Source organism: Manacus candei, unplaced genomic scaffold, assembly GCF_025592945.1.
Source record: "Manacus candei isolate 608988 ecotype Guabito, Panama unplaced genomic scaffold, ASM2559294v1 h1tg000007l, whole genome shotgun sequence".
Lineage (NCBI taxonomy): Eukaryota > Metazoa > Chordata > Aves > Passeriformes > Pipridae > Manacus > Manacus candei.
Genome location: NW_026138055.1, coordinates 6,930,655 through 6,951,637, shown reverse-complemented (window position 1 = coordinate 6,951,637; position 20,983 = coordinate 6,930,655). Strand labels below are relative to the sequence as shown.

The following is a 20,983-nucleotide window of genomic DNA, read 5'->3' as shown; positions in this document are numbered from 1 at the left end:
ATTGCTATGCCAACTGCCAGTATTCCCTTTTCCTTGGAGCCCTGCCTGGTGAGATGACAGGCTGCAGAAGATGGGTTTAGATGGTATCTCAGTCCTAAAACCATTCTCCCAACCTTTTGTTAAAAATGTGCAGAGCTGCTGTGAGCAGATTTGTGTCCAGACCCCTGCTATCTCCAGATAGCTAAACTCACTACCCCATTTCGAGTAAATCCAAAATGTCACTTTGTGGAGTTTTCCCCCCTCCCTTATTTTAATCCTTAACTATTCCAGCCATTGAGGTAATTCTATTTAAAACAGATTTACTAACACTTTTATAGCAACTGCATTTTTATTGCAATTTTAAAGCAATGTAAACTGGCAGTCTTCACTATTTGAGGGTGAAAGGCCCTTTTGACTCTCAAAGAAAACTAGAGTGGTTTTCATTCCAGGCTTCAGAGCTTCAGCTCTCTAAAATACTTTACTAAAAAGTTGGGAGATCAACAGGAGAACCCAACTTTGGTTCTCAGAAATTTTCTTCTGTGAGTTTCATTTCAACATCCAGCAGTTGTGAAGTTGAGTTTGGTGGTGGCCAAAAGGGCAGAAGGAGGTTAGGGAAGAAAAAAGTTAACAAAATAAGGATGGAATTAACTGGTTCTATGGAAAGGGGGAGAGTGAGTGAAGCAAAGGTGAAGACTGGGACATCCTTTTTGAAGCACGAGGTCTTCAAGTCACCTGGGTATTTAACTGCTCATCTTGTGCTTCAGGTTCTGGGAAAAGATTACTAGGGAAGGCTCGAAGGAAGTCACGGTAGTTTACATAGTCTTCTCCACAGGAACAATAGTCAATGAGCTGTGGGGACAAAAAACAACAAACACCATAAAGAGTTGGAAGAACCTGCAAAATCGAGGGTTTTTTTTTAGGGGAAAGTGCCCAGAGGTACTGCTTTTGTGTCAGAGCAGGAGATCCTATTCCCCTGTTGGAAGAGCCTTGGTAGTCCTGATTCACAGGTAAACATAGAATCATAGAATCACTAATGTTAGAAAAGACCTGCAAGATCAAGTCCAACCTTTAGATCATCAAATCCAACCATCTAAGAGTTGGACTTGATGGTCTAAAGGTTGGACTTGTTGATCTAAAGGTCCAAGTCCAACCTTGAATGCCTATAGATGACACTAATCTGTGCAAGAAGAGCTAAAGTGTTTGAGTCTAATCTTGATTTCCTTCTGGGCATCACGACAGTGGCAATAGACTCACAAAAATACAAAGCATGGCCACAGACTTGACACAGGCCACGGGAAATCTTCCAGAAAGCCCTGCCAAAAGTGGGATGGGGGCTGTGTGTCTAACTGTCCCTGGTCCCTGGTGTCACTTTGGTGAGTGCACATGGCATGAAGGGGAGACACAGATAATTGAGCTCAGAGACAGCCCAACTAATGAGCCAGTTCTGGTGTCCGTGCCTGACCCTGCATTGTGTTACAGAGCTATAGCCTTTGAGTGCTTAAGGGGAAGAAAGAGGGCTTTTGTTTCTTTAATTGCATAACTAATCTCCTTCTGACACCCAGGGAGATGGAAAAGGTCTAATATCACAGTTCCTTGAAAGGATTCTTCCTCCCCTTGTAGCCCAGAGACAGATTCACCGGGGTTTGCTCTGGTGTGACTGACAGCTGTGCTCCTCTCCAACCCAGGCAGCAGTTCACACTCTGCCCTGTGTTTAATTTATAGCCCTGCCACGCTCCTGAGGGCTCTGGGAACACTGGTATTAAGATTTCAAGAGAGAAGAGGGATGTTTTTAGTGTGTAAGCCCTAGACTGGGGTTTCAAACATAGAGGTTTAGTCTAAGTTGTCACAGGTTCTCCAGCTAGTTTTAGTCATGTCACTTCCTCTCCCATTCCCAGATGGAGCAGGAAGGACCCACCACATTGTAAATTCCTCAGGGTGGAGGGAGGTCTGATGAACTCTAGCACAGGAAAGCCCTGGGTGCTAGCCAGGGCCTTTATTCATCCACATTCAGAGACACAAATCCCCTGCCCGTGCACCTTTCTAGCCATGGCTGGGATGCTCACACTTGGCTGGTTTAGAAAATTTGTTATTTTAGCAAGGGAACTACTCCCTCTGGTTTCTAGATTTCTCTAAACTCTTGAGTCTGCCTTTACTGGCCACTAATCTACTGCCTGTTATGTGATGCTAAGGAAGCACCCTTGCCTGCATGAATTCTTCTCTCAGTTTCCCTCACATTTTCTGCTGTGCAGACTGTGATCTCCACGTGCTGTTGCTCACAGTCCCCAGCTGTGTCAACCAAGTGGTTATGATTCTGATTTCTTTCTCTCTTATTATTTAATTTTTTGGGACAATACTTAGTTCTTAAACCTTCAGTTGCTGCAAAATCCAGAATACCTCTAAGCTTTCCTAAGGCTCATTCCCTAAGCACCTCAGTGTCATCTCTACTCAATCCCAACTGTGCTGGACAGACATTCCATGGGTCTGCAGTAGCCTATCCCTGATCTCTATCATGATGTAACACCTCTTCTGCACATCCAAGACCTGAGCCAGCAGGAATGTTCAGGCTTCACATGACAGTGCAGCCAAACATGGGGGGCAACCTGGGTAACATTTCTTCCCCTTCCTTTGAGGACAGCAATTATTATCTGCTCTAAGACACAGGCTCAGTCCAACACCTCAAAAGCCTTTCTAAATTGGGACTGTATTGCCCTTTTCTTGAAGCTGTTCCTCTTTGTAGGGTAAAGCAGCTGGTTAGGGTTGGTTTTTATAAGAGATCATTTGGAAGAACTATACGAGGGAAAGCAGAACACCCCTTCCTCCTGACCTTTTTAAGAAGAATGGTGCTGGTTGGCACTTCCAACCTATCACAAAGGTCCAAAAACATTCCTTTGTCCATGATTCCAGAGCCATCCTTGTCACACTGATGAAATGCTTCATGAAACCTCCTGGTGTTCAAGTAGCTGTGACGGAGCTTCAGCTCTTTCTGAACCTCCTCAATTAAGTCATCCAGGGCCTGCTTGGGGATGTCACTGCAGAAGAAAAGAATAACAGGATTTCATGTAAAAGCTGATTCTGGCAGCCTTACTGTGACACTTGTGTGAACAAGGAGCATTTCCCTGTGTGTTCCACAGTCCTGGGAACTGTGGACAACTCAAGTTTCAAGCAGAGCCCCTGAACTACCATGATATTGCCTCCAAACAATGTTCTGAGGGAACATGGGTGTACTGAGTCACACAAACTGGGTCCAGACAGCTAAAAAAGAGGTTGTGGTCTAGGCTCTGATGGGCTGATAAGCACAGAAGGAACAAATGTCAAGAAAAAAAAAAAGACTCCACCAACCACCCACTAAGCCTGCAATGATCAAGTAGCTCAAATTGGCAGCATCTGTTACAGTGAACTGATGCCTTTTGGGAAAAGGTGTCCCCCCCATCCCTGGAGGTGTTCAAAATCAGGCTGTATGGAGCTCTGAGCAACCTGTTCCAGAGAAAGGTGTCCCTGTCCACAGCAGAGGGGTTGGAACTAGATGAGCTTTAAGGTCCCCTCTAACCCAAACCATTCTGTGATTCCATGGTCTGGCTGAAAGTGTCTCTGCTCATGAGCCAGAGCTGTCCCACAAGGGTTTTGGGTCAGCACCAGCCACGACATTTTATTGTACACACTTCACCCCCTCTGTATGTGTCCAAACACAGGCTCTTGTAGCTGAAAAACCAGCAGAGCAGCCAGCCCATGGAGGCTGCTGCAAATGCCCTTAGATGTCAACCCTGAGTGTTGTTTAGCCCCACAACGCCATCCTTTGTAGCCTACTTGTTGACAGTGTCCTTTACTGCCTTCCGTGGGCGAAAGTGATCCCTCAGGGATTGCAGTGTTGTTGCAGGGAAACTCTCTGCGTTTCTTTCCAAGTAATTAAGCACATATTCGTCAGCATCAGTGATAACAAACCTGTGGCCGAACACTGGGGAAGAGGCATGAAAGAAAGAAGTGTTACTTGTGTTTCAGTATGGGCAAGTCCCTTCATCCAGGAGGGAGCATGATTCCTCTCCTGTGGCTGGTCTCAGCTTTGAGCCAGCTCTGCTATTTGTTTCACTTCTTGAAGTGAGAATAGTTTCACTGATTCAAAGGTTCAGACATTGACAGTAACAGAATTATATCGGTGTACACCACCTGCTGATCTGGAAGCTCAAATGTGATGAGACCCAGAAGCAACAAATCCTTCAAGCGAAGGAAGGGATATGCACTGTCCATGCAATAAATGTCATATCAGAGCAGAGTATTATCAATCCAGGCTGGATTTTACCTTCAATTGTAGAGCCAATGGTGAAGTCAGAGGGCTGAAAATATATGGGATCCTCTGGAGTAGACCCTGGCTTGGCAACTCTGGTCCTTTTTAAGTATTTGCCCCCAGGGATGCCAGAGTTTCGGATTGGGGGTTCATAGATGCTGATCGTGTCATCAGAGAGGAAATAAGAGAGGATGAAACGACGATTTCTGTCCTCAGGGACTGGTGATTCCTAAAGTAAAGGTAGTGGGTTTGGAAAAGAACATTTCAACCAGGTTTTCCTTTCCTGGGGTGCTCAGGAGTACCTGGTAACCCGCTCATAAGCACCCAGAGCTCACAGCTTTTTGTATTGCTGACTAAACAAAGCTCCTGGTGTGCTGACATAGTGTAACAAAGCCTTAAACAGCACTCACTATCTGAATTTCAAAGGTTATGTGCTCTACTCAGGGTAACAGCAGCAGAATCTAGGCTGCAGTGACCAAGTATATTCAGTATTTCCACTGACTGAATAATCCAAGAGAAAGGAATATCCTATATGGAATGATTCATCCCAGAGAGGCTGTAAAATTCAGTATTAAAGTTACATTTTTTTCATTCTACTGAGTGCCTGAGAGAGGTTGGTGCTGCTTCAGCTCTTAGTCACAGGAAGTCACTCCCCTGACACACCAGTGGGTTTACTTGCCTCCTTTAAAATTAAGTGGATCTGAACTTGTCAGCTGTGACCTTTAGGGAGCTCCTGCACAATAGGGAAAAGAAACCAGCCCTTATTCACCCAGAGTGTTTGGAGAGGGCAGGCACCAGGCAGCACAGGAAATGCCATTGCTACTGCTGGACGTGCCAGAGGCTCCTTGCATAAACCAACTGGAAAGCTGGCACAAAGGCCAGGGCCTGGATGCTCTTGGAAAACACCGGACTCTCCAGCTTCTACGCTGGCACTTGGCTGCTCTGCTAGGACAGCTCCTTCCCGGCTGCTGCATCCAGGACTAGCCTGGAGAAGGGCAGGTGTTAGAGCCAGCAGCAGAGACATCAAGCTCTGGCTCATGGCAGCAGTTTCAGGCAGGCAGGGGCACAGTGCCCAGTGCAAGGCTGTTCCAGTCAGGGCCATCTGTCACGTGCCACTGGCAGTGGGAGTTTTTCCATAAATGGCTGTGGGTTTGTGGCATGTCTGGTTGGTATTTTCTGGCCTTGTTTTTTTTTTTTTTCCTACCTTCTTGTGCTGCTCATTGTCACAGCGAGCACACAGTAACCCCCTGGCATCCCCCGAGGGACACTCGTGCTGGCTTGGGGAACTCTCTTCTCCCACTGGCACAGAGAAGAATTTGCCAACAGCCTTGTCTGAGCAGGCTGCTCCTCCCACCCTCCTGACTCTACCACACAAGCTGGCATTATTCCACCAAGGAAAGCACTTACCAGGGCCGCCTGGTACCGCAGGACCTTGAGATCATTCTCCAGCATCTTAATAACATCTTTCTGTGGACGCTTTGGAATCAGGCGGAGGCAGTTCTGGAGAGAGTCTTCAGGCATGCCAAAACCATTATGGGGAGGAATTACCTGCATCCAGAGGAGATATCAACCATAAACAGCTGAAACTGAGAAGACAAAGTTTGCAAGGCAGCTTATCAAAACCTGTCTAATTTGGAAGGAAATCTTCAGTCACCAGGTAGCAAGAGCTGTGACAATCTACCCAGTAGAGATGCTACTGGCTTGGTCATGTGTTGGATTTAATGAAAATATAAGAGGATTAAAAATCAGAAAGCCAGGTAATTTCTGTGAATAAAGAGACTATGGCTGTATTATAGAATCATAGAATGATGGAATGGTTTGGGTTGGAAGGGACCTTAAAATCATCTAGTTCCAACTAAACCTTCCTGTGCACAGGAACTCAACCATCTGTTTGGTTACACTGGTAACCTAATCCCCACCATGTCTATGTTATAGGCCAATTGACACTCCAAACCATTACTAGGCTCAGTTTGGGAGGTAACAAGTGCTGTGATCATCTCCAGTAGGCAATCTGGACTTGGCAAAACTGTTTTGGAGAGTGAGGAGAGTTTAGTAGTATGACTGCAGCCAGATTTTCATTTTTATATCGATTATGACCATTCTTGCCTTGTCTTCTTCAAATTACTCGCTTTTTTTCTTTAAATTGAACTTGTTTTCTATAGGTTCTCACTAAACTGAACCTCTACTTTATTATAAGAGCTTATACCAACTACTTCTTTCCTCTCTCCCTTTCAGAAATTGTTTGCAGTACCTGTGGAACTTTTTCAAGTGGTTTCTCACTGATTTGCAGTGGCTGGAAGTCTGTGATCCCAAATTTTTCCCGATAGAAGTTCTGTGTGAACTTGTCACAATCATAGATTAAGAAGGTGCGTCCAAGGAGGGTGATGGTTTTGCCAATAGCAAAATCTCTGGGTGAGTACCACTCAAGTACCTCCTCATTAGTGATCTCCAGCACACAGCTTGGGAAGCCCACTAAGGACAATGGAGCAAAAGGAAAAGTAAATTAATCAGGTAGATGTTAACATTTCTAAGTGAAAAGGAATATAAAAGCAAGCTGTATAAATAGCTCCAGGGAGCTGTTGGCACTGCTGTCCTGCCACTGTTTCCCGAAGGATAAAGAATTTAGTGATCACTTAAAGAACTTTGACTATAAAACAGTGACACTTGGAGTGTTCTCAGCCAAGTTTCTCCAGAGGCAGTGTATCTCTGGCACAGCCACCATGGACATGTGCACCCACCAAGGCACTTCAGCCCAGACAGATGTGCCAGTCTAAACTTACTTTTCTTTTCTGCGAGGGTTTTGGGCAAGCGCTGGCGTTTCATCAGGACTGGGAATGGGTCTCTCCCATCGTTTCTACTGTACACTTCCCGAACCTCCACTGTGTCATCTGCCAAGAAGTAATGGATGATGCAACGATGCTGGTCACCAAAGGGGTGGTTTGTGTCATCCCATATGGCGTAGAAGCGAAGGACCTGGGGTGGAGAAAAGAGAAGCAGACAATCACGGATCTGAATCATCTTTTCATGCCAAGAAATCAAACTGCTCATGCTGAGATGCTCAAGAGTTCCCCAAGGTCCAGCTCCTGAACAGGCAGCCCAATAGCCACCAAGGCTAAACTGGCAGTAAACTGAAAGGTATGGCCCAGCTTACATCCACATAGCAAAACTGCCTGTTCCACTCAAAAAAGGGGGAACACATCCAAAATAGTATCTGGGTACAATCCTGGTCTGTGCTAACCCATAGCTGATGGCCAGGAGATGTTTGATTGATAGCTGGCCAGAGACAACATGCAGAACTTGGGTTGTATCCCAGCCCTGGTTCATTTTCTAGTATGGATGTAGTCCATAGGGTTCCTTAAACTGTTGCTACCTGAAAAGAAGATCCAGAGGAGCAGGGAGGCCAGTGTTAGTCGGCTGTGTGCACAGGGAGAACTCAGTCAGAGCAAGTGGCAGTTTTGTTTGTCTGAATTGCCTGCTCTGGCACCTGGCATCAATGTTTTGGGGGAAGACAGGAGTGGATGCAGCACAACCATTCGTAATAGAACTGCATCTGGATGCTAAATTCCAGAGGCAGGTGGCTTATCTCATCCCAACAGAAAGCAAGAGAGTAATGGATACTCTGCAATCTGAAAAGGAGCTGGCAAGAGTTTACAAGGCACAAAGCCCAGAAAAAACATAAAAGGTCTTGTTTCTCACTAAAGCCAAGAAAGGAGCAAATCTGGAGTCTCTTCAGCAGACTGAGGTGTTTTAGAATGATGGAGGTTGCAGACTTGGGTTTCAATGGCACATATAATCTGTAATCACAGAATCATCTAGGCTGGAAAAAAACTCTTAGATCATGGAGTCCAACCTTTGACCAACCTTGACTTTGTCAACTAGATCATGGCACTAAGTGCCACATTCAATTGTTTCTTTAACACCTCCAGGGATGGTGACTCCACCATTTCCCTGGGCAGCCCCTTCCAAAGTTTAACAGCCCTTACAATGAAGAAAATATTCCTGATGTCCAACCTGAACCTCCCCGGCACAGCTTGAGGCCATTTCCTCTCATCCTGTCCCTTGTTTTCTGGGAGCAGAGCTCAACCTCCATCTGGCTCTGCTGTTCTGTCAGGGAGTTGCAGAGGGTAAGAAGGACTCCCTGAGCCTCCTTTTCTCCAGGCTGAGCCACCCCAGCTCCCTCAGCTGCTCCTGGTGCTCCAGCCCCTTCCCCAGCTCCTTTCCCTTCCCTGGACACGCTCCAGCCCTTCAATGTCTTTCCTGAAGTGAGGGGCCCAGAACTGGACACAGGACTGGAGGTGCTTTATGAGTGGGTACTGTGGGTAATCCCACAGTATGTGGGTAATCCCACAGTATGTGGGTAATCCCCAGCTCTCTCACCTTTGTGTCGTAGGTCAGGAACTGCCAGAGGGGGTCGGGACCTGCTGGCACGATGGGCTTTTGCACAGGCGTCCGGCGCTGTTCTATGTAAGGATCCGAAACCAATTGCTCTGGAGGGTTCAGTACAATTCCCTGGCTCTCCATGAACACCTAGGAAGGTCATCTGAGGTGTTAATGTGCCGTGAGTTCTGAAGGTAAGAGGTGACTAGAGATTACCGGTGGGCAGAGGTGAGGGAGGTCAGAATACTGCAAGGTCATTCCTCACAGAGAACTCTACTGCAATAGCAAGTACATCGGATGACAAAGATATTTGTTTAAGCTACTTCTTAGCTTTGCTTACCCTTTAATTAATCAGAGCAGTCCTGTCCTCAACATCCTAACTCAGATTTCACTGGAGCACAGTTTTCCTTGGCCTTAGGGCTTTAAATAGAGGATAACTGCCAGTTGGTCTCTTTTATGTAAATGAAAAAAGTTAAATGGGTGTTTAACACAGATGCAGTCAGCCTAAATTTGCAAGAGACTTAGGGCTGTGTCAGACAGTGGAAGTTAGTGTTACCCACACTAGGCCCACCAAGACCTCCCAGGCATGAGGATATGTGCCAGTGGCAGCTTCATTCCATCTTTCAGGAGTACTTTTCCCACAGAAAGAGTGCAATCTGCTTGTTTATGAAGGGCTTTCTTGGTTACCTTGGATGCATGAACAACCTCTAGGGTGTTACTTGTGTACTCACATCACTCACTCAAAACAACCTCTGAAGTCAATGGACTTGTTCCCTTTTTAGCCTTGGGAAGTGGCCCATGAAAATATTCAGCCCAGGAAACACCCATGCAAACTTCTCCAAGGGGGATGTGGGATCCCCCCAAAGACTCACAAGGCAGGTTCACACTTTCAGACTCACTATTTTCCGGTCTGGAGGGTGCAGGTTAATGATAAATAGACCGGTGGCCTGGAGATGTAGACCCATGTAAGCTCATTCCATGTTTTTCATCAATATTAACATGAGGACCAGCTCTTCATTTGATGTGGGCTGACTTTAACAGTCCTCCAGTTTCAGCACAGCTGGTCCCACAGCCACATATACACCAATTATTACACATGTTTGGGAACATTCCTGGGCATTGAGGCCAACTGGCAAGGAAAAGCCTGGATCTAAACTCTCACAGCTTCCAGAACAGGTTGACTGCATGTAACTCACCTATTGAGAATGGTCCCTGGAGTATTCTAACTCCTGGCCTGGAAGAATAGTAGCTGAGCAGGACTGAGATTATCCTGGGGACAATCTAACAGGATACCAGTGTACTGGTAATTGTTATAACTTGTTATTGGATCGTTATTATCTCATTTACTGGCACAGAAATAGCCAGAAATAGAAAAGCAGGCAGTGAGTAAGCTTTTAGAAAGGTCAGTTCATACCACGATTCCCAACCCACAGATCATGGCTTGGCTGTGGATGGGTGCAGAGTTATTGATTTTATTCCCTTCCCCTGCCCTTAACAGAGGAATATTAAATCAGAAAAGAGTTAGGATCCCGAATTTCCTTCTCATGTATGCACAATGTTTCTGCACCCAGAGATGAATCGGAATTTGTACTGCAAGGAGAGGTCCTGAGGACAAGGGGTGGATTCCCAGCAGTCCTGGGGCTAAAGTACCAAGCAGTTCACATGCCCTCAGCAAATATCATACCTTGAACTCTGCATTGGCCTGAAGAAAGAAATCTACACAAAAAGCAAAATGAAAGACTGTGAGCTACAGATGCAAGCTGCTGGACTCTAACAGGTCTGTCCACCTGTAATTCCCAGGATTCTTTCTGTCAGTGTTCTCTGTACCAGCAACCCACCTTGGTGAAGGAGTCGCAGTCGACTAAGCGGTACGTCCTGCCGTACATGGTGATGTTCGTGGCCAGATTCAGGTCCTTCCAGTGGTAATAATCCCCCTGGTCATTCTTGGGCACCCGGTGGCGTCTCATAAGTTTGCCTTGAATGAGCCCAGAGTTCTTCACCACAGGCTCTATGACACACATGCTGTCGTCCTCCAGGTAGTAGTAGATGCCCACTTGGCGGATCCGGTAATGCTCCTCTGCAGAGGTAAGAACTTCTTCCTTGAAATAGGCATCGAACTTCAAAACCTGCCCAAGGGACAACATAACAGAGGGAGAGAGAAAGAAACAATTTGAACACCGTGATTAGTCTATTAAGAGCAATAAATTATTTTTAATTTGCTCTGGCAGCGAAAAGTTACTGGATTGTGTTCTACAAAATCATCAAACACAACTGAGGCCAAATCTGTGAGTGATGGCAGAGGCACCGTGAGGGCTTTTATCAAGACCTGCCTTTGATAAATTTGACATGCATGGGACAGGTGTTAAAATACAACCTTTTCCCTACTCCTCCTTAATCACATGCTTATTTCACCTTCTGCCAGGCGCTTGGTTGTTGACAGTAATTTACTTTACTGACATACGTTACTCTTTATTTGTCAGCTTTACAGCCCCTGATTTAGGGAAGTTATCAAGAGATTTTAATAAAACGTTCAGCCACAGCTGAGGATTTTAAAATCTGCATGGCTCATCATTTCCAGGTCAGGTTGGATGGGGCTCTGAGCAACCTGGTCTAGTGGAAGGTGTCCCTTCCCATGGCAGGAGGGTAGGAACAAGAGGATCTTTAAGTCCCTTCCAACCCAAACTATTCCATGATTGTATGATCTGAAGTCACATCTATTCAGCACTGACAGCAAAGCCTGATCTGTGCTGGGGAAGCAAGGAAATTAATCAGCCAGTCCCTGTGCTTGGCAGAAGTAGGAGGAGTATTCTCTCCAAGATCATTCAATGACCCTAAGAGGATGTAGGTGGCCAATCAGGCCTTGCATACCCAGGCCACATCAGCACAGAGGACTGGATAATGAAGGGATGATAAAGCCAGCAAGTTCCTACCAGTCAGCAAAGTGCCCCACAAGGGACCAGGACACCCCCAGCAGCACTGGGGCCCCTGATGTTCCTCTGGCTTGAAGGAAGGGGCAGAGAAGGATCTGACAGAATAAACAGCAATGTATACATCCCTCTGAAGGAACAGCCTCAGTAATTAACACGGCACATCTGTTCCCCAGCCTGTCTCACAGACGGACTGAGGGTTGGCTGGCTCCAGACTGCTCCAGACTGCACTCCCTGGCAGTGTGTGGAGCCCTGCATGTGTCGAGCTCCAGGAGCCTTGCACAGAGCTCTGCAGCCACTGCTCTGTCCGTGGCTGCCAATTGCAGGATGGGACACTGGAGCATTTAAAATCAAGGGTCAGCTCAGGACTGCCCTGAACAGACACAGAGCCACCTCCTAGTCCAATATGATCACCAGGATGTAACTCAGGAAGTACTAATGGCGCAGCACAGGCTGGGACACGCTGTGATGACCAACACAAGCATAAATAGGTAGACCACAGTCAGACTATCAGAGTCCCCACTGCAGACTGATGTTTCCAGTTAAAGCTCAGTTGCAATCTCAGTACAGTTTTGGAAACACAAAAAGCCAAGGCTGTGGCTTACAGAGCAATAGTTATAAACTGGAGCTTTTCAGAGTTAATCAAAATCTCTTTTCCAACCCTGCTGGAAATGCTGGAGTATAACTTGCAGGGAATGTCTTACATCGTTTACGTATTATAATCCTCCTCTCTAGCAAAGAAAGCCTCTTTCAGTCTGGGGTTCAGCTGTCTCTGACTAAGGGCTGTGGCATCTGAAAACTGCTGCACACAGTCTTGTGAACCCTGGAGCCGAGTGTTTGTGTCTCCGAATTTGGCCAGTGATATTCCTGGAATAAGCTTCTTTATACCTGTTTGTCAAAAGCCACGTATGACGGCATGAAGGGTGGAGGTGGAGACTTCTTGGCTGGCCCGTAGGTCAGGGTGGGTCCCTTTGTGCATAAATCATCCAGCTGATCTTGAGAGAGCAGATTTGGGAAGATCGTCTCCCCGCCAATCCCCTCCCTTGGCAGCTGGGAAAAGGCATATCCATTTCTGAAGCCCAGTGTGTGGGACCGATGAAAAGATGTTCTCTGTGGAAAGAAATCCAGCTGTCAAAATACTGCATGAAATGAGTAGATACAGCTACTGAAAGCACAGAAAACCAGTCTCTCTCCCCTACCCCCAGCATTTTATTATAAACTACTGCAGCAGCTATTTAAAATCAAATTTTACACTTAAACCAAGGAGGCTGAAAAAACAGTAAGTGGCTGGATGTAAAAAGTATGAGAGTGGACTCAAATCCTAACACTCTCACAGATTCCCCAAGAACTGAAATCAATGAATTTCCCTATTGCCACCATACTCAGTGCCTAGAATGGGGTGTCAGCACTTTATGTGGTATTTATCTCACAAACCTTTTGTTTCCTACCCTGTTTTTCAGCAGTACAGGGCACCATGGGACCTCAGTTACTGCCTTATGGTGCTCCCTTGACTGTTGTGCACTCTCTGTGTATTCTGTTGGTTTTTATTTTGTTAACCCTCTCCTGGGCATGATACAGGATTTTCTTTGCTGGGCTAAATCTTGGTGTGTCATGCTCACAGAACTGCAATTATGAAACCTACTAAAGCACATTAGTTGTTTTATCACCTCTCTCCACAGTCGCAGAATCACAGAACAGCTTGATTTGGAAGAGACTTTTAAAGGTCATCTGGTCCAACCCCCTGCCATGGGCAGGGACACCTTCCACTATCCCAGGTTGCTCCAAGCCCCATCCAACCTGGCCTTGAACTTCCAGGGATAGCACAGCCACAGCTTCTCTGGGCAACCTGTGCCCGTGTTTTACCACCCTCACTGCAAAAAACTTCTTCCTTACACCTAATCTAAATTGACTCTTAGTTTAAAACCATCATCCCTTGTCCTAGTGGTACAGGCCCTACTAAAAAGTTTGTCCTCATCTGTTTTGTGGACCCTTTAGGCACTGGAAGGGGCTCTAAGGTCTCCATGGAGCCTTCTCTTCTCCAGGTCAACACCCCCAGCTCTCCCAGCCTGTCTCTAGAGCAGAGGGGCTCCAGCCCTCGGAGCGATTCTTTGGCCTCCTCTGGATTCTCTCCAGCAGCTCCAAGTCCTTCTGCTGTTGTTCCCCAGGGCTGGAGGCAGCTCTGCAGGTGGGGTCTCACCTGAGGGGGCAGAGGGGCAGAATCCCCCTCTCCCCTGCTGCCCATGCAGTGGGATGGGCCCATGCAGTGGGATGAGCCCAGTGGGAGGTTTCTGGGCTAGGAGTGCCCATGCGCCGGGGCAGGTCCAGCCTCTCACCCACCAGCACTCAAAGTCCTTCTCCCCAGACTCAATCAGAGCTGTGAGTAGGACTTGATCTCTGTCAGCCAGTCTTGCTCTTCACTACTGAAGAGTAGGTTCAGATCTGAGTGCCATCAAGCCATTCCACTTGCTGTAGAATTCACCACACCTGGTACATCACCTGCACTCCTGAAAGCCTGGCTGGTCCCACTGGGCTTTCAACACTTCATGCTCCAGAGAAAGCAGAAGAAATTATGAGTCTTTGACAATAAAACCCCTTGACTGTTGCCAAATAAAACAGAGTTGTATGCATTTCTAGTGCTGAAAGAACAAGTTTCAGCTCCTTTTCCAGCCCCAGACTTGCACTCAGTCCAACCTCAGGCATGTGAAACACTTCTTCTCCACCCCCTACCTCACCCCTCATGGTTAAGCCTCTAATCTTATTTATATCTTCAAGGCCCCACTTGAATTTCACATAATTCCTTGTTTTCTCTTTAACCTGCTACTACAGATCTTGCAGTGGAGAGAGCAGTGAGGAAAACAGGTTCAGGTGAAAATAACAGTTGACTAAAGACACGTTAGCACAACATCTTACAAACTGCCACAGAACTGCCATTTCCTTCTGTTAAATACATCCAGAGGGAAAGCTGTGGGGAAAATATTCAAGGAAAACCAGGAAGTTTGTCTTTCATTTGAGCAATATCAGTGTTTGCCAGAAGTGTACAGGCTTTTAAGGGCCCACAGCTGCCTAAAAAAAACACCTCATAGAGACACTAGGCTCCTGGAGTGGATAAGCTCTCCCAAGTGAGCCTTGGATGCCAGATAACATCTCACAGGATCAGGTGACTAATGGAAATTTAAAAGGGAAAACCCAGAATGTAAACTCCTAATCCCAGTAGCTGCCAGTCCCTATCTGAAGAAATTGCACTGAATTAAGTCCTACTTTTTGCCAACTCTATAACACTTCACACAAACACCATTCTCTCTCCCAGTGTCTGTGTTTCCCTGTCCCATGAGCATTAAGCAATAACAACACTGTTTATTTGATCACAGAGGTTTCCTTCAACACCTCTCAGCATTCATTGGAAAACAAGTGTTGTGATGCCCATTTTAGAGACTGGAAAATTGCAGATTTCCGAGACGTTATAAATGATCTCAGGGAAATAGTATTATTATCTGATAATAATTCTGAGATGACCTTTATTACTGCATGGTTATTTGTTATGAGTAAATGACTCCACTAACTGTTGGAGAACTCAGTTGTCAAAGACTGAGGCCAGACTTGGAGCAAGCTGGCCTATGGAAAGTGTCCCTGCCCATGGCAGGGGGTTGGAATGAGATGATCTTTAAGGTCCCTTCCAACCCAAACCATTCCATGATTCTATGATAAGTAATTTTTATATATGAAGCTGAATGCAGCCAGGAATGTTTCCCTGTCAGAGATGCTCTCCAAGGAGCCCGTAAATCCTTGGTGTGCCCAAACCAGGCATGAAATAACCCCCTTTTGGACATTTTGTGGGATGTTTTTGTGCATCCAAGAAGTAAATGGGAGTACTCAGGGAGTATCAGTTCTCTCATCTCAAGAGGACGTTGGGAAGATTTGGGGTTATCAGGTCCTTAGTGTGTGGGTCACTGGGAATGGGGAAAAGGAGAGGTTGCCTCATCATTTAGGTATCAAGTGCAGAGGATGAGGATGAGACTGCTTATTCCAGGGAATCTGTGAGCACCTCCTTAGGATGATCCTGGAGGCTGTGGTGGTATCAGTTCTGTGGTGGGATACCAGTTCTCTCATCAGGTTATCAGGTTCCAGACCTGGACCACCAAAGATTCAGTTCTCCAGGCAATACCAGGAGAGCATTTTTGAAAGTATCAGATGTTTGGAGGAGGGAGTTTCAGGAGGGTGTTGACTGACCAGGAGATTGGTGACTTTAGGGCATATCTGTCCCTCTAAGGGGGGTGGGTGGATGCAGGACACAGTAATATTGGGATGATTTGAGAGATTAATTCCTAGAGGAGGACTGCTTGAAGTTTGGACAGTGTGTGTTCTCCTGGGTATTTCCAGATGAGTGGGTATCAGGTGAATTTAAGGGTCCTGGTTCAGGGCAGTATCACAGTGAGTTGAAGGTTCAAACACATTCCTTTGGGGAAACTGAGATGGTTCAGAGAAACAGCAGTTTTCCGGAGGGAATCAGGTTTCCAGACTGTAAAGTGAGTTTGGGGATTTCCCTTGGGGTATCACATGAACTGGTCAGAGAATTATTAGATGGATTCAGGGGGACTGGATTTCCATGGGGTGAGTTTGCAGACAGCACTTCTGCAGTTATGGAAAAAGCTTTTGGAATCACAAATGAGGCTGGTGTGTGTGTGTGTGTGTCTTTCCCCAAAGCTATCAAAACAAATTCAGGGTTATAAGATGGGTACATGATGCAATGGATTCCTAGGGGACAAGATTAAAAGCACCAAGACCCCTGAAACACACTTGCAATCACAAAGGAGACTGGGAGAACTTAGGGAGTACCAGATCAGCTGTGAGTGGGCTCAGGGAATACCAAGCGGGTTTAGAGCATTCAGGTCCCCCAGAAGTGAGTTCAGGAGGGATCTGTGGGCTTTGGGAAACACCAAGTTCCTTGGGGAGAGTTCAGTGGATATTAGGCCTGCTCAGGAGCATCAAATGAGGTTACAGGGCACCAGGTTCCTTGAGGGTCACATCACAGGGTACCAGGGTCTGGTCAGTTTGAGAGGTACCACGTTCTCATCACATGGGTTCACACAACACCAAGTTGCCTCAGGTATATTTGGTGAATTCAGGAGGTACCAGATCTTTCCTGGGAATTACAGGGTAGTCTGAGGAACAGGATGTTCCCTTGGCATGGGTTCAGGGGGTAACATGTCCCCTCTACTCTGCTCTTGTGAGACCCCACCTGCAGTGCTGCATCCAGCTCTGGGGCCCCCAGCACAGGGAGGATGTGGAGCTGCTGGAGTTAGTCCAGAGGAGGCCACGGAGATGCTCCAAGAGCTGGAGCCCCTCTGCTTTGGAGACAGGCTGGGACAGGTGGGGGTGTTCAGCTGGAGAAGAGAAGGCTCCAGGGAGACCTTAGAGCCCCTTCCAGTGCCTAAAGGGGCTCCAGGAGAGCCGGAGAGGGACTTGGGACAAGGGCCTGGAAGGACAGGACAAAGGAGAATGGCTTCCCACTGCCAGGGGGCAGGGTTAGATGAGATATGGGAAGGAATTGTTGGCTTCGAGGGTGGTGAGGCCCTGGGGCAGGTTGTCCAGAGAAGCTGTGGCTGCTCCACCCCTGGAAGTGTACAAAGCCAGGCTGAATGGGGCTTGGAGCAACCAAGTGGAAGGCGTCCCTGCCCATGCCAGGGGATTCGAACCAGGTGATCTTTGAGGTCCCTTCCAACCCAAACCATTCCATGTTTCCATGAATATTAGTTGACTTTAGGGGTACCAGGTCTCCGGGGGAATTACAGGAGGGTCTGAGGCAGTACCACATTCCCAGGGGGTATCTTCAGGGGCCATGAGGTCCCCCGACGAGTCTCTGGCGCCCCTGGTCGAGAGGAGTCCCTGGGACGGGGGAACGGCGGAGGGGACAGCGGGAGTGCGCGCTCACCGTGGGGTCCCTGACGGCACAGCCGGGGAGGAAAGGCAGACCCGGCCCCGGCCCCGGTCCCGGTCCCAGGGCCGGTACCGGTGCCGGTCCCGGTCCCGATCCTGATTCCGGTCCGGGTCCTAGTCCTGGTCCTAATTCCGTTCCCGATCCCGGTCCCGGCCCTGATCCCGTTCCCGTTCCCGGTCCCGCGCTCATGGCGGCGCTCCCGGCCCGGCCCCGCCGACGCGTCTCCACGGCAACCGCCGGGGCGCTCAGTGCGCATGCGCGGGCCCTTCCGCGCGCCTCACTCCGCGCCTGCGCAGTTAGCGCCACGGTCCGCGGGGCGGCGGTGGCAGCGTTATGGAGGGAGGTGGAGGGCTCGGACCCTCCTTACGCGGTACCGGGCGGGCGGTTCGGCCCCCGCAGTGTGGAAATAAGGACACAGAACGCGTTAATCCTCTTTTACTTGGGATTTTCTCCTCACCGCGTCCTCATAACCTCCTCACAGTCTCCTCACGGCCCCTCACACCCCTTTCGAAGTCCACTCGTAGCCCCTCATAGCCCCCTCACATCCCACCTTATATCCCCCCAAAAGCCTCTCACATCCCCCTCACATCCCACTCACAGCCCCTCACAGACCCCACAGTCCCTCACAGGCCCTATATCCCATCACAGCCCCTCACAGGCCCTATATACCATCACAGCTTCTCACAGCCCCTCATAGACCCCATATCCCCTCTCAGCCCCTCACAGCCTCTCACAGCCTCATAGCTCCTCACAGCCCCCCACAGCCCCCTCACATTAAAATATCTTGGACTCCAAAACAGGTGGTGGCATCCAGGCTACTTTTTAGGGAAGTTTTCCCTGCCCCGTGCAGTGCCCACGGTGAGAAGTAGCCATGGAGGGACAAATCCATACCTAGAGTGCTTGAAACATTTTAACAGAAGTGGTTGTGCTGGTTTATTATGTATATAGTAGGTATATGACCTGTGCAATAGTGGGGGTTTAATATGTAGCACTGATATAATCCCTGTCTTTCAAACATGATTTTTATCTCTGAAGGAAGGGGCAAAAACAAGCAGCAGGGAGACCAGCAAGGAAAAGGTGGCTGTGCAAAAGCACTCCCAAATGCAAGAGAGAAAAGAGAGCTAAATCCATTACCATGGAAGAGCAAAGTTGCGTGTTGCCCAAAGAAGTTGTGGATTTCCCATCCCTGAAGTGTTCGAGGCCAGGTTGGATGTGGCTTGAACAACCTGGTCTAGTGGAAGGTGTCCCTGCCCATGGCAGGGGGGTTGGAATGAGATGATCTTTAAGGTCACTTCCAACCCAAACCATTCTATGATTCTGTGATTCTATGGAAAAAAAAAAAAAAAAGAAGAGGTTTTTTGTGTGTCTTTCCTTGTTCTCTTTATCAGCAGTACACAAGACGAGCCAGGCTGCGATCCAAGGGCAGGCAGCAGATCGAGGGTTTTGTAAGCAGAAGTTAAGCGGGGAGAAATGCAGCCAGACCGTCTGTCTGAGCACGGTGTGGGAGAGAGAAGAAAGCCAGCCGGTGGGAGATAAAGAATGAGGCTGATGAGCTTAGAAAGGAAAATAATGGGTTGGAGGCCAAGCAGGGCTGGAAGGGTTGGATCTGGAAGACAGCAAAGCTGCTGGTGCAATGGCTGACTCAGAGGCAGGTGCTGGGACTGAGCATTTGCTCTGATTTTCTCATGATGTGATATCCAGGCAGTGTTTAGCAGGGAGCAAGGCCTTGCTCAGAGAAGAAAACTTGCCTTCATGTGCCAGGGATCATCCCTGAGGAGAGTGACATCAAGTTTGTGACAAGGCTGTGTGTCACAGTGCCCCTGCACAGACTGTAATGATGATGGGCTGGGAGAGCTGGGGATGTTCAGCGTGGAGAAGAGAAGGCTCCAGGAAGACCTTAGAGCCCCTTCCAGTGCCTAAATAAGGCTCCAAGAGAGCCAAAAAGGGATTATTTACAAGGGTATCTGGTGATAGGACAAGGGACAATGGTTTTAAACTGACAGAAGGCAGGTTTGAATTAGGTATCAGGAATAAATTCTTCACCTGTGAGGGTGGTGAGGCCCTGGCACAGGTTGCCCAGAGAAGCTGTGGCTGCCCCATTCATGGAAGCGTTCCAGGCCAGGTTGGATGGGGCTTGTGGAAGGTGTCCCTGCCCTTGGCAGGGGCTTGGAACTAGATGAGCTCTAAGGTCTCTTCCAGCTCAAACCATTCTGTGATTCCATGAAAGGAAGCTTAAGGAAAACCACAGCAGAAGCTGGTATTTTCTTAGGAATAGTGACTGTAAAGCAGGAGAGAGGAGAAATGAGGAATAAAGAATTGAAGTGCAATTCAGAAGATCTGGATTCAGCTTTGACAACTTCTGCACAGACAAATCTGAATTACCAATGTTAAGGTGGTAATATGTTAGCTTCCTACATCCCTGCTGTCTACCCATGAAAAGGAAAAGGGATTCTTAATCGGGCTCTGCTTTCGTGGCACTGGAGGACACAGATGGAGACAACTCGCCCTCTGGTGGGTAAAAACACAACCATACAGAAGCCTTAGTCTGTGTTATATTAAGAAATCCTTAAAAGTGTTGATTAATAGAAGGAAAAATATAAGAGTTTTAGAGGTTTTGAGAACTGAAATTCACATACCTCATCCTGGGGGATGAGGTATGAATGTGATCACACATTATCCTCCTGGACAAGGCTGGTAAGTTGAGGACCTGGAGCGATATGACAGAAAGGGATCACAAAATCAACAATTTTCCACTGTGATGAAAAATTCCCTAAAACTGGGATCCCTAAATCTGGGAAGTCAGTGTGCTGGGGTGTCTCTCCGAAGTGTGTGTAAAGAACTCAGGCAGTGTGGGGACTGAGCATGATGAATCAGGGATCATAGGAAGATGTGGTGGAATGGCTCCCATGACCTGAGTGTTGCAATGGAGGGAGACAGACAGTCTTTTTAAGGGCACCAAGAAGGTGAGGAAGGGTTGTTGCCCTTTGGTGAGACAACAGCTGGAGTGCATGGAGTTTTGCCTGGATGAAGACAGCCTTGGCTGCAGTAACCATGAGATGGTGGAGTTCAGGATCCTAAGGGGAGGGAGGAGGGTAAAAAGCAAATTCACAGCTCTGGACTTCAGGAGAATAATTTGGTCTCTGCTGAGATCTCCACCTGATTGGTAGAGTCCCATGGGATAAGGCTTGAGGAGGAGTCACCTCCTCCAAGCTCAGGAGCGGACCATTCCAACAAGCAGGAAGCTGGGCAAAAATGCCATCAGGCCTGCATGGATAAACAGGGAAAACTCAAACACAGAAGCAGCATAGACAAGGTGAAATCAAGGATATGGATAGGAAGGAGTTTGAGAGAGCAGAGATGAAGAAAGGCAAAGCCCAACTGGAATCTGTCCAGGGATGTCAAAGACAACCAGAAAGGTTTCTATAGGTGCATGGGTGACAAAAGGGAGATTAGGGAAAATGTGGGCCCGTTACTCAGCAAGATGTG

General features: G+C 47.7%; 1 protein-coding gene across 1 annotated transcript; it reads right to left on the bottom strand.

Moving 5' to 3' along the window:
* Window positions 1-337: 337 nt before the first annotated feature.
* EFHC1 (EF-hand domain containing 1) lies at window positions 338-17,733 on the bottom strand. Its single transcript, XM_051812623.1, has 11 exons — window positions 17,492-17,733; window positions 12,451-12,672; window positions 10,474-10,761; window positions 8,636-8,785; window positions 7,039-7,231; window positions 6,510-6,730; window positions 5,666-5,806; window positions 4,274-4,487; window positions 3,784-3,931; window positions 2,804-3,008; window positions 338-828 (listed from the first exon to the last, which is right to left on the bottom strand). The coding sequence occupies exons 1-11, from the start codon at window positions 17,684-17,686 to the stop codon at window positions 703-705; spliced, it is 2,103 nt and encodes a 700-aa protein (XP_051668583.1). The 5' UTR covers window positions 17,687-17,733; the 3' UTR covers window positions 338-702.
* Window positions 17,734-20,983: the final 3,250 nt, after the last annotated feature.